Source organism: Onychostruthus taczanowskii, unplaced genomic scaffold, assembly GCF_017590055.1.
Source record: "Onychostruthus taczanowskii isolate IOZ18803 unplaced genomic scaffold, ASM1759005v1 scaffold8, whole genome shotgun sequence".
Classification (NCBI taxonomy): domain Eukaryota; kingdom Metazoa; phylum Chordata; class Aves; order Passeriformes; family Passeridae; genus Onychostruthus; species Onychostruthus taczanowskii.
In genome coordinates this window covers 6,571,310-6,585,007 of record NW_024505892.1, presented here as the reverse complement: position 1 = coordinate 6,585,007, position 13,698 = coordinate 6,571,310, and the positions used below count along the sequence as shown (strand labels likewise).

Genomic DNA, 13,698 nt, shown 5'->3' with positions numbered 1-13,698 from the left:
TTCGCTTTGACTATTATGTTTTTGCAGAATATTACCTGGAATTTTTTCTTACAGGTCCAGTTCATGAGACTGTTTATGACTTTTGGAGAATGATATGGCAGGAGCAGTCAGCTTGTGTTGTGATGGTGACAAATTTAGTGGAAGTTGGAAGAGTAAGTTTTTGGGGTTTTTTGTTTTATTTTTTTTTAATGCTGCAAGCATAAAAAAAAAACCTGCTGGCAAGACATACTAGGGCAGAATGTAGAAGGGTCTTGTGAAGGGCAGCCCTGCATTCTGAGGGGGCAAGGGGAAAGAGTCCAGGCAAAGTTGCAGTTATGGTATTTTCTAAAAGCAACTTCTGAAAACTGATGCTGTGTTGCTTTCATGCGTAGTGGAAAATTGTCTGAATCCAAAATTCATATTTCATCAGATTAGATTTGTATAGCATTGTTAATTCATAGCATCACTCAAACAAGAAGAGTAGTAGAGGAAATGTGCTTCTATATCAGTGGCTAGAAATCAGCAAATTATTTATGGTTTAGCAGTAACACATACCTCAGGGAAGTCTATAAAGTACCTGGGATTACTTGCAGCAGTTTGATTATGGGTACAAAATGCATCACAATTTAGCATAAGTGGAAATATATTCCACAGCTCAGCACTAAAGAAAATACAAATGCTCATTTAGAACTGAATGGCACCTAAATGCAGCTGTGTAAAGCAGTGGAAACTCCTTGTAGCTAGTGCTTAACTTGACATAACCGCTACTAGCCATGACAAGCTGCATGAATGCATGGTCATTTTGGAAATAAATGCGATATAATGCAGTACATGCAGTACAGTATCCTCAAGCTTTTCTTTTTCCTTGGTGTAAAATCATATCCATTTTTTATTTAGGTCAAGTGTTACAAGTACTGGCCTGACGACACTGAAGTTTATGGGGACTTCAAAGTGACTTGTGTAGAGATGGAACCCCTCGCGGAATATGTTGTCAGGACCTTCACGCTGGGAAGGGTGAGCACATTTTGAAAGGGCTTAGCAAAATACTGTTTCCTGGTAGCATGGAGGATGAAAGAGGCTATGCTGATATTTCTCTGTAATACCAAATCCTTCTGACTTGTTAGCTGGACCACAATGTAGGCAGCCTTACCTTACCATGGGAGTTATGCATTGCATCAGCGCTACCCAAGCATGCATCTCACTGTGGGACTTTGAATTTCCCCAGAAATGTCAGCTGCTGCCGTCCCCCTCTGAAAGTCACCTCTTCTCCACAGTCACACTTCTGAGCTAAACTCAAGTACCAGATTATGAGTCATGCCTGCTGTTCATCCCTTCGCCCTCTGTTCTGACCGCTGCTGAGTCAATCTCAATCAAAGGACAAATTCTGTGAATACTTTATGTGATACAGTTGTGGTCTTATGCTAAATCATATTTGCCTTTAAATGTAGCAGGCCCTTTCCCTAGTTAGCTTGAAAATCAATGTGAAATGCATTGAAGTCTATTAAAAAAATCTTCAGTGCAGCAAAACTAGCATAACTAATGTCTAAAGTAAAAATTGCAAACTTCAAAATTAAAATAACCCAGTGACTTCTCTAAGCTTCCTATGGATCATTGCTTTAAATAATTGATGAAATGATGAAAACTGCGTGTGGATGCCATCAATATGTGTGATCATTATTTGAGCCAGATAACATCTAGTCTATGAAATACTTTGAATTTCATAACCTTTTTTTTGCCTTTTACAGAGGGGCTACAATGAAATCCGTGAAGTTAAACAGTTTCATTTCACTGGCTGGCCAGATCATGGCGTTCCTTACAATGCCACAGGACTGCTTTCCTTTATACGAAGAGTCAAATTGTCTAACCCTCCTAGCGCAGGGCCTATTGTTGTCCATTGCAGGTGTGTACCAAAGGTGTAGATTTGTATTTTTCACAACTGTTTGTATGGTTATTTACAGCAGTGTCTTCTGAAGCATCTATCATCTTGAAGTGCTCTGCTTTCATTTTTCCCTTTTTGAATTGCCTAATTCACACTGCAGTAGGATTTGGCAGACTGCGGCAATGTTTGAAAATAACAGGATTCTAGTACACTTTTCTTAAATAGAATAGTCTGAGATTTTCTTTTTCCTGCAACAGCTGCACCAGCTAAATCATGATACTCCGGGCTATCATTTTAGGTAACCTTCAACAATTTTGTGACAGCATATGAGAATGAGTGTAGATACATCTGTTTTGATAGCTTGGTGTTGCATATAATGTCTGAACAGATTATTAATTTAAAGCAAAGTAAGCAAGTAGATGAAGAAAGATGGAATTAGGTTAGTGGCAACAAATACAGAATGTTTCTGCTGTGCAGATTTTGCAAGGTTATGTTGTTGGGACACCATCCTTTGACATCCACAGATGCTTGATTTACCTAAGTGTTTTAGTCAAATGTTTAATTACATTTTGTAGATAAAGTTACTCAGCCTTTACAGATTATAATAATTCACTGTGCAAAAATTGTCCATAGCTTTATGTAAAGCCAAAATAAATCTTAAGTGAATCTTCTGGATATTGTTAAATGTGCTGTCTGAACAACCTTGGAACTTGCCTGGTAAAACATAAACTTGAGTTTCTTATTGTAATAGATCACTTAAAAATCGTTCCTAGTCTTATTAAAGAAAAACTAGATCTATAATATTCTGAAGCGCGTAAGTTTAATCAATCTTCAGATTACAGTTAAACTAACTTTTTTTAATTTAAGTATTGATTTGGGTGATAAAAGGAATAATTTTTTTTTTTCTTTTTTTGCTGTTACTTAGCGTATCAAGTGTGATGGAAAAATGTTTTTTTGAACACATCAAAAGATTTAAAGGACATGATGAGAATGAGAGAAGATAAAAATTAGATAGTGGCTGTGATAAAAAGTTGAATTATTTTATAAGAATGCTCTCAATAATGGTTATAAAGTTTTTAGATGTTTTTTCTGGGGCTATTCCTAACAGTATTTACTGATTCTTGTCAGTGCTGGTGCTGGACGGACAGGCTGTTATATCGTGATTGATATCATGTTGGATATGGCAGAAAGAGAAGGTGTTGTGGATATCTACAACTGTGTCAAAGCTTTGCGGTCCCGGCGCATCAACATGGTACAAACTGAGGTACAGCAGTCTGCCTTTGAAGCACCCGGTGCTTTTTGGAGCCTTCTAGGTCAGAATTTCACTGTGACTTTGCAAAGTGAGCAGGTGGTGGCCCTGTCAAGGGGCTGCCTCCATTGGGAAAAATTGCTGAATGTGAAAGCATACAGAACCAGGGTGGTGCAACAAATCTGCCAACTCTTGTAGTCTTCACAGAAACAAGTGCCGTCCTAACTAGGTAACAAAAGGAAAGAAAGAAGGATTTTTTCAGGGAAGACCTTAGATTAGGCATGTCTGGGATGTCTCTCCCCAGCTCTAGTATTAGCAATCCCACGATCCTAAAGGTACAATTTCAGAAGGCTGACACTTGTTTTAGACATTCTTCAGTCACTTTATCTATAAATTTACTGGTGAACTTTATGTCCATTTCACGCTCTCTTTCCAATTCTGTTTTTTTTTGCTTTATTAACCTTGCTGCGAATATTTTCCATATTTTTACTCTTGGTCTTTCAACACACCTTCAGCAGCTTCACAATAAAACCATTGCCTTAGGAATGAAGTTCTAACAGCTCCCACTCTGCCACCAGAGTACCACTGAGCTTCCAAAGAAACACAGATGATTGGTTTATATTGGTAGATTACCTGAAGTAGTTCACCACTTCTCTGTCCTGCCCTCCATAAGGACATGTACCTGAGATGTTATTTCACCTGTGACCTCATGGAAATCTCTGCAGATGGCAGCCAAACATGTCAGTGTAATTTGGTGCAATTTTTATTCCGTGTTGCAACCTATGCCAGTTGAACAATAGATGGTCCTGGTCAACTGCTGCTGCTACGGGCCCATTAACCTTTGGGAAGTGCATGGGATGGAATGTTTCAGTGTGACTGCTTTAACCCTCCCAGTTTAATCCGCACTTGCATGTGAATTAACACATCTACTGTTATTCCTTCCTCTCCCTTTTGACTGTTACCTATCACCTTCTCTCAGAGGTTCATACTTGCATAGCAAAACAAAGATGTCATTGCATCAAGTTCTTGTGATGGTCATACAGTCAACAGTGATGCCAATAGCTCCATAGCTCTATGGGGAAGGCTGTAGAGCCAGAAGATGTCCTTGGACATGTGCTGCTTTTACAGGCACATGTTAAATTTTGTGCTATAAATTAAGAGCTTTTTTGGTATTCACAATAGCTACGTGAGGCTGGCACAGTTCTAGAAAAGGTTTACATCTATTACTCTCAGGGTGAGTAAATATAATGGGCATTTTGTGTAAAAATTGACAGGAGGCCTAACTGAAATGGTAATGCAGTTATCTAGGACTCAGGCTCTCTCAAGACAAGTTAGTAAAAATGGGAAGAATTGGTGCTTCTGTTGGAACACACTGGAATTTATTACTGGCCTAGAGCTAAGTATGAGGCAACTGATGCACTAGCTTGCACATGCATAAGGAGAAGGCAGCATGCCAAATACTTGCTAATCACACTAGTAGTGCTTGAAGCAATTTGCACTTTCTGCTAACATCAGAAGATTGAAAGCTATTAAAAAAAATTGATAAAGCAAACAAGCCTTTGGCATATGCACAGAAACCCACAAGCAGTACGAGAAAACTGAAAATCTCATCTAAATAAATTACTATCCCTGTTCTGTTAAGTTTTACTGAATTTAAATTGGTCCTGGAGAAAACATCCTTGTTCACTGCACCGCAATAAGAACAAGACTGTTTGTATTAAAGCACTATTTAATGTATTGATGGACAGTACTTTGGATGGTTTAAGAGTGTGCAGTAGGCCTGTTTATCCTAAAAGAAGGAAAGATCTGTTGGTTTTAAATGGCTACAATTTTTGTGTCTTTTCCTAATTTGACAGGAGCAGTACATCTTTATTCACGATGCTATTCTAGAAGCTTGCCTGTGTGGAGAAACTGCCATTCCTGTCTGCGAATTCAAAGCTGCTTATTTTGATATGATTAGAATAGACTCTCAGACAAACTCTTCACATCTCAAAGATGAGTTTCAGGTATTCACAGCTTCTACTAACTCTTGATGTGACAACAATTTTTTTGCCCCTAGATACATTTAATTTATTTTAAGGAGAAGGTTTTTCATATGACTTTTATAGCAATTGGTCCCTAACTTTTTGTCCACAAAATAAAGCACCCATGTTTTTGTGCTTTGCAAAATTGTTGTAAATACAGAATATCCTCCTTTTAATAAAACTGCAGTAAATATCTGTCTGAAATAAAGACCAGTGAGTAGGAGCCAGAGAGAGTTTTGGCTTGCATTTGTATATGGAAGACATAGCTTTTTAGAGCTCCAGACAATCCTCTTTGTTTTATTCCTTTCTGAAGGGATGGTGTCACGTGGAATATATTCATTAGTACATGGAGTGCCTTTAATACTTGCGGCTTCTTTGTAAAGCCCAGAATGTCCAACAAACAGATAGGAGCTTGAGACATTCACTAATGTCGTCTTGCTAATGCCTCATGTTTTCTCATATTGCAATATTTTACAGTAAAACTCGAGGCTCCCGAGTCCCATGTGTGTTAGCTCAGCGTGCTAAAACAAGTGTCCTCTTTTCCTTAGACCCTGAATTCCGTGACCCCTCGCCTGCAGGCGGAGGACTGCAGCATCGCCTGCTTGCCAAGGAACCACGACAAGAACCGCTTCATGGATATGCTGCCACCTGACAGATGTCTGCCTTTCTTAATTACTATTGATGGGGAGAGCAGCAACTACATCAATGCTGCTCTTATGGACGTAAGAGACTACCTTCTTTGTCTGCATAGCATTCTGTGGAAAGCTCTGTAATGCTGTAATTGCTGGTTTAAGAAAGGGTAATTCTGTTGCTGCAGTGCCCAGTAAAACAGTCCTAATGAAGAAGGGTCTGGGGGAGAAGGTGAGAAGCCCCACCAGCTTGTGTTTTTGTTCAGAAGATTAGTTATCTGTATTCTTTGGCATGCTTGTGGGACCCTCTGGAAATCTCACCTTTTTAACAGCGTTATATAAAGATCTAGTGTCCAGACTTCCATATCTCAAATCTCAGCAGGATCTCAAAAAGCTACTGTTTGTTAGGAAGTAAATGTTATCTGTCTGAACATGAGGTTACTATCACTATTTCATAAAAAAGTCTTTCTATACTGAAGCAGGAGCAACAGAGGAAGAAAAAATTGTTTTCTTGGCATGTTTCAGTATCGAGTATAGGATTGGGGAGTTTGTTGTTTATATTTTGAGTTGCAGCTCTTTAAAGTTGAAGTCTGAGTAACAGAAGTACTGTCGGGGGAAAGGTGAATTAATGAGGAAAATGGAGTTGAACCTGCTAATATATGTCTGATCAATAAAGCAGTTCATGTGCTGCCAGACACCTTCCTGTGCCTCCCATTAGCATTTCCAAAGTTAGGCCCTAAAGCCACTTTTACAGTGAATACTTAAATAAGTGGCCTGATTTCCAGGAGCATCTTCCGTTCTTCAAAAATGAAATGCTATCAGAAACTGCCATGTCAAGGAGAGATGCTGAAATAAAATGGCAAATAGCAACAGAAATCAGCAACACTAATTGATATAGTCATCCTTGAATTCTGCCTGAGCTAGTGCAGAAAACAAACTGATAGCAAAATGTAGCCCCTAATCTCACAACCACCTTATTGTGCCAAAAAAATAGAGGAGTAGTTTGTGTAAGACCAATGTATTAGGGTGTCACTGGGGGCTGAACAGGTGAATTAGAGCAGTGAACAGAATTCTGGTAGCAAAAAATTATTTAGAATTGCAGTTTAAATGGCATTAAGCACCATTAAGGATAAAATTGATGTGCTGTGAACCACCCAACAGACATTGAGGAGTGTGGTTTGGGGTGAAAGAAAGGCAACACAGGCTGTGGGGGGCAGGAGGACTCTTCAGTGTGCAACAGCAGGTAGAACATGAACCAAGCAATATATTAATGGATCAGCAATCAGAGGCAAGTTAAAAAAGGCAGAAATGGTCGTAATAAAAGGAAGAACAACAGCAGAAATAAAAGGTATTATATTACAATGAAGGCATATAACAATGTTATAAGTAAAATGTTAAAATTTTGAGTAACACAACTTTTTTTTTTTGCCTTTTCTCTTCTGGCCATTTCTTTTAAGACTAATTTATTCAGAGAAGAGGAACTGCTCCTGGACAAGAAAAAAGGACTTTCAATAACAAAACAGAAAGAGGAACTTACCCCTTATCTTTCTTTTGAGAAACACAGTAAATTATGGGAAAGAGGGTTAGGAAAACATCAGCTAGAACTTGTTTTATTTCTTAAAAGTACAGGGGAAGAATCAAAATTGGTTGTCCTGTGTTGTCCCTGGGCAGTTCTAGGAAGTAGGACATGAGCTGCTACTACCCAACATCCTTCCTGCATTAGAAAAGGTAACAATAATCTATATTAAAAAATCAACAACTTCCTTAATCTCTTGTCAAGCAAGTACTGATGCTAAAGACATTAACAACAAGTTATTGGAAGGTATGTCGATATCAGGCATGTAACGATCCCTTAGATCAATCTTCAAATAAGCAAGCTTCCATAGCAAAAGTGGTTTATCTGCCCTACCAGATCTTTCTCCTTGGTTAATTTACTTTTCTATGGATGGTTACAAATTGCCTGCAAAAGACTTCTGATCTCTCCTCTTCTGCTTGCTGCTCATAATACATCTGCAGCAGGAAAGTAGCCCCTCCACTATTAGTTGCATCTCGGTTACTGTGCAAGGCTGGGAGTCCCTATTTGCAGTCGTGTATAACACAGCATACAGAAAATGGAACCTGCAGTCATGGCATGAAATAGGATTTTGCTGTTGAACTGATGCTTTCTGCTGGAAATGGGTCCCAGTGATCCCAGAAATCAGTTCTGTGGGCGTCCCTGTGGCTGTGCACTGTGAAACAAGAGTTTGGGGTTGAGCTTAGTCCCCAGTTCAGTCGCAGAGTTCACGTAAAACCTGCTGTGGAGAGGGGGATGATCTGAGACCTCTCTGCATCATTGGGTGAAGGTTCCCTGCTTGGCTCGTGGACACAGTGCCTAGAGCAGAGTTGCCTAAGCCTCAACTCAACAGAGCCACAAACATCTGCAGTGCCCGGAGCATATCTGAGTGTAAAAACAGGGCTTGTTCTGTAACCATGAATAAGACAGACCTGAGCAGAGTAACCTCTTTGTTTTTATTGGAGATGATAATGTGTTTTTAACTTTTACACCCTCAGTGATACATGAAGTAACTGATGTCACACTGTCATGGTTTGACCCGGAAGTAAGGTTTTGGGAAGTTATGGTCAAACCAATCAGTGGCCAAATTTCAGATTGGCACCTGGTGTGGCCACTGGGGACTTGGATACGCCTCTGAGAACACACAGGGGTTAAAAGCAGAGCACTCCCAGAGAGACTCTCTCTTTGGAGTCCGGCAGGTGAGCAGATCGGACCTCTCCCCTGCCCAGCTGCGTCTGGGTGGGGAAGGGGAGAAGGCCTGCCAGACGCCAAGAATGATAAAGCCGCGAAGAGAAGCTGAAGGAACAGAGACTGAGGGGGAGGGTGTGTTAGAAGTCTCGGCCTTCAACGAAGAATCTCCGTTCCTGAACCCCAGGCCCCAGGGGAGTGAATATGGGGGGGACAGGTGTCCCAAATGGTAGGAGGCGGCCACGTCTTGGAACTGGGCGAAAAGCATTCTTAAAAAAGAATCCAAGGAGTAGTTCAGATCCATAGACAGTAGTGAGAGCACTAGACATGGAAGGAAGATGGTCACCATGGCAGATTTCTCTTCGAGCAGCTGCCGTGTGTGACATGGAAGCACAGAGGTTCTGGTGTGTGTCCAGGGGGAAGCCTATGGCACAAGAGGGAGGCTCCTCTCTCCTGGTGGACTGGGGGGTGCTTGTGTGAAAGGAGGGTATTGGATTGAGTATTAACATGTTAGAGGGGATTTGAATGTTAAAGGACTGGGGGGAGGAGGAGGAGGAGTGTTTTGAAAGTGTTCTATTGTGGATTGTTGTGTGTGTGTGTAGTTTTCCCCTTCCTTTTCGTGTCTGTATAGATTAATAAAGTGTTGTCTTTTCCCTCCATTCCCAAGTTAGAGCCTGCTTTGTTCTGTTCCCGGGTCACATCTCACAGCAACCATTTTAGGGGATACACCATTCATAGGGGCACTGGCACTGTGCCAGAGTCAAACAATGACACACACCTTTGTTACATTTTTATGTTTTGCTCTGTTTCAGTAGAATTTAAGTACTTCCCATACCAGTACTAACAAAGTTGTTTGCCTTTACAGAGCTACAGGCAGCCAGCAGCTTTTATCGTCACACAACATCCTTTGCCAAACACTGTGAAAGATTTCTGGAGATTAGTGTACGACTATGGCTGTACTTCTCTTGTGATGTTAAATGAAGTCGACTTAGCACAGGTTAGTTTGGAGCTCGAGTTTTCATGTACCGACACATGCTTTAATCACTCTGGATTTACTACATGATGAAAATATAGAGCAGTGCAGTGACTTTACAATTATTCTCTGCTTTACAGAGAATCAACACTAGTTGCTCAGTAAAGGTGAGGTGAGAAGTCTGCAGTGGAATAAGGCAATGCTCAAGCTGTAATTTACCATTTACTATGCCTGTTTTGCTCTGACACAGGGTTGCCCACAATACTGGCCCGAGGAAGGGATATTGCGGTATGGCCCCATCCAAGTGGAATGCATGTCATGTTCAATGGACTGCGACGTCATAAACAGAATTTTCAGGATATGCAATCTAACAAGAGTAAGGATTATTGTAACAATATATGACAGAAAAATATGTTGTTTTTCATGGTCCCTAGGCTCTTGTGCTTTTTAATTTTGAATAATAGTAAAGTACTAATGTTCATAAGATATTACCCAGAAAAGTCAGTCAAGCATCAGTATCTAATACTGATTTCTAGTGTTTTCTACATCTACAGTACTTTTCTACAACAAGCAGAGAGAGCTTTGAGGTGAATGGATGTTTTTCTGAGGCATTCATCCCTGTTGTGTGAGAAGTATTCTGTATTCTGTTTGTTTGGTGCACAGTAAAAGAAATATTCCTGTATTGAACGTGCACTGACAGGTATTTAGTTAGTAGCTTTGGTAAGATGTTTTCTGTGGTGAACACGAACAGAAGCACCGAGGCTGATTATACAACCAGCACCTTCTCAGCCTAAGATGTGAAAACCGCAACAGGAAAGGCAGACTGTGGCACCCTGCAAAGCATGGTGTGAAAAAACCCTGAAAATTCCTCTGCCTCTAATGAGTTCTGCCACCACTGTGCCTCACCCTACAATTATCATCTTTTTCTCAACTTCAGTAGCAGTGCCAGTCTTGCATTCTTGTCAGCTCTTTCATATCTTAGACCATCTTATTTTTTTACTGTCCCATAGTGTTCCACACTCTTGCAACATCTTCTTAAACCCTGCTTGCCATACAGTGTTTCCTCTTTAGCTCACCTCTATGAATTACTTATTTATATTGCCCACCACAAAGCCTGACAGATGCTTGTCACTTGTGCCACCAGTCTATGTACAATTAACCAGCAATCCCTATTTTACTTACCACAACTACTTTTTATCTTCCATCCAATTCTGAACTTTTCACAATTTCTTTATTGTATCTTGAGTGTATCTTGAGTAATATTTAACTCTCATTAATCTTGAAAGATAACTGTGGGGAAAATTAATTACCATGTACACAAAGATCTTTCATGTATTTTCTTTTGTTTTTGTTTTCTTTTATTTTGGTCACATTTTCATTTTTCAGAGGGCAAAGATCAGTTTTCATGTGGCTAGTATTTTACTCTTTTTTTTTTTTTCTTGCTTATATTCAGAATTACAAAAAACATTTTCAGCTCTTTTTGGAAACTACAGGAAACTAAGGTGTCGGCACACTGGCAAATATTACGCCATAGCGCTTTTTTCTTGTAGTTCGAGACTTCCTTTTTTTTTTTTTTTTTTTTCTTATTTTATATTTTTCCATTTCTTCCCTTTTTATGATGCTTTGATTTTCTACTCTTCTACTTCTCTTTGTCTCCTGTGTCCTTCTGCTCATAAGCCTTGCTTTTAAAAATCTCTCTGCTCTGTTGTTACTTTTCTAAAATCCACATTTCTACTTGTCATCTTCAGCTTCAAGAAAGCAGATAGAGTATTTATTCTTCCTGTTATTGAGGCCTTTCTTGTGACAGTCAGATTCTATTCAAAGCTCTCCCTTTGTCACATCTAGCACGTGGAAGGCTCAGAGAGTGGCAGCAAGGCTGTCATAATTATCATCATCTTGCACAAAGGGAAGACTTCAAGGACAGCAGTCATGTTTGTGCAGCAGTATTACTCGTTAATTTATAATGGGGTCAGTTCATGAATAGGAGCCAAATGTATCTCTCACTGTTTCTGTGAGTCTAAGAATTTAATAGTGATGTTTTAAATTGATTAGTGGTGCCTAGCAACCTTGGCACATAGAATCTATGGAATCTAGGGTATTTTTTGATTTAGAATTCAGGATAGGTTACATTTGTGATCAATATACTGTGATGTGGTCTTCAATACAGTTCCCTTTTTAACTTTCCTGACATTTTCCTTGAGCTCAGATGGTAGAAATTCCTGGAGGCCCTACTTTGCAATGTACACATGTTAGAATCTCCATAATATAAACACCTAGGTTTCGTGTTAATTTTATACTTTGGTTTTCTAAACCAAGATGTAAAGGTACCATTTTGACCTAAAGCTCTTTGATTTCCCTCAGCCACAAGAGGGCTATCTGATGGTGCAGCAATTCCAGTATTTGGGATGGGCTTCTCATAGAGATGTACCAGCTTCCAAGAGATCCTTCTTGAAGTTAATTCTCCAGGTTGAAAAATGGCAAGAGGAATGTGAAGAAGGGGAGGGCCGGACCATCATCCATTGCCTGTGAGTAACTTGGAGAAAGTCAATTGCTGCTCTTCAAATAAATTCTTATGCATTAATTCTTGGTTTTAATTTAAGCAGTGTTCTTATGGATACCTTCTTTTGCACCTGTGCCTGTTACTTTTCTAATGAAAAAAAAAAAAAGTACCACTGCCTACCACTGTAGGCTTTTGTTCAGCTTTTGGGTTTTTCTGCATCAGGTCAAGGAACAAGTATTTTGAGTGTGATTCTACAGTGATACTGTGTATACTCTAATCTGTGCATAATAGCATGATTTTCAGGTGCAAGACATGTACAGATCTCTTTCTTCTGTCTGGTATCAGTAAGGAAGTCTTTTATACTGAGTGCCAAATAAGGGCTTTTTGTGTTTCTTTTGCACAGAGTGTGCTACATTTTTTCCCAAAAAGAAGACCTACAGTATTTTGAGGGATTTAAACTGAAAACTATGGATATATGAAATCTGAAAAAAGCTCTATTGCAGTACACAATACTAAAACTATTTTTGGTAAATGGCTGCTGGCTGCTTACCACTTACCTGATACTTAAATGGGAGCTGGTTTGGGAGTTTTGAAACTTAGGATGGCATCTTCTTCTCCTTAAGCAGAAAGTAATCAATCTGTCTCCTTAGTCTGAAAAAAAGACCTCTGTTTAAATGTTCAGAATTAACTAGTGACCCATATCTGCCTACACCACTTCAAAATGAATAAGAAGGAATACCTACCTTAATTTCTTTGAAATTAGATTAAAATAGTTCAGAAGTGTCCCCAAAGGTCAGCAAGTTATTAAATCAGTGATGTCTTAGCATATCTGGTTGAATAATCCTCATGTCATAAGTTGAGTGTCTTTCCAGAAGTAAGTGGAAAAGGTACTTGGCATTGAACTTGTTTTTATGATTTCTAATGTCCTACTTGCCATTGAACTTAAACATTGGGGTTTTTTTTATTTCTAATGCATATGTAATTTAGACTTATAGCACAGTTGGGCAGCATGATGGACTGTAAGGGCAGAATTCAAAAGCAGTAATGGAGAGGAAGGTCAGAAAAAGCAAATGTCTTAGACCAAACCCACTGGAGCTGCAAAGAGATTGCTAAAGTCTGGTCTCCCTCTGGGACTCAGGAATCACTCATGCTTACAGAGTGAAAGAATTGAAATGGATGCTGTTTTGAAAGAACTGAAATGGATGTTTTGGATGCTGTCTTAGGCCACAGTGGCACTTAACTCTCTCTTTTCCTTGCGTACAGAAACGGCGGTGGCCGGAGCGGGATGTTCTGCGCCATCGGCATCGTGGTTGAGATGGTGAAAAGGCAGAATGTGGTGGACGTTTTCCACGCCGTGAAGACCTTGAGGAACAGTAAGCCCAACATGGTAGAGACTCCGGTAAGCACCAGCCCCACAGGGTTGCTGCAAACAGCCAGGGAGCCAGAGGCTGCCTCATTGCATGAAATGTGTTTTCAGTCCTGCGCCCACAAAAATAGTGCAAACCTAACGTGGGCCAGAAGAAGAAAGGAAAGATATTGAGTGCAAATGCAAGTCAGCATTGTGAGAGGACAGGCTTAGCATTTTATACTACCTTTCTTGTCATGGTTGCATGCTTTCCACAGAAAGCATTCTGAGTTAACAGAATACACTTTAATCTCCAAAAATAACCTGGTCTGTTTGAAAGGAAGTTGCAGCAGGCTGCACTCACACAAGCTGTCTTGAAA

The 13,698-nt window shown here is 39.8% G+C and overlaps 1 protein-coding gene across 8 annotated transcripts in view; it reads left to right on the top strand.

Moving 5' to 3' along the window:
• PTPRK (protein tyrosine phosphatase receptor type K) overlaps window positions 1–13,698 on the top strand; it is a 380,562-nt gene that overhangs the window by 363,039 nt on the left and 3,825 nt on the right. For all 8 annotated transcript variants that reach the window (XM_041423851.1, XM_041423846.1, XM_041423844.1 and 5 more), the window contains 10 exons: window positions 55–152; window positions 877–993; window positions 1,725–1,879; window positions 2,987–3,122; window positions 4,964–5,113; window positions 5,680–5,853; window positions 9,366–9,497; window positions 9,724–9,849; window positions 11,835–11,998; window positions 13,237–13,372. In XM_041423851.1, coding sequence (XP_041279785.1) covers window positions 55–152; window positions 877–993; window positions 1,725–1,879; window positions 2,987–3,122; window positions 4,964–5,113; window positions 5,680–5,853; window positions 9,366–9,497; window positions 9,724–9,849; window positions 11,835–11,998; window positions 13,237–13,372 — 1,388 coding nt within the window. The remainder of the gene's footprint in view (window positions 1–54; window positions 153–876; window positions 994–1,724; window positions 1,880–2,986; window positions 3,123–4,963; window positions 5,114–5,679; window positions 5,854–9,365; window positions 9,498–9,723; window positions 9,850–11,834; window positions 11,999–13,236; window positions 13,373–13,698) is intronic.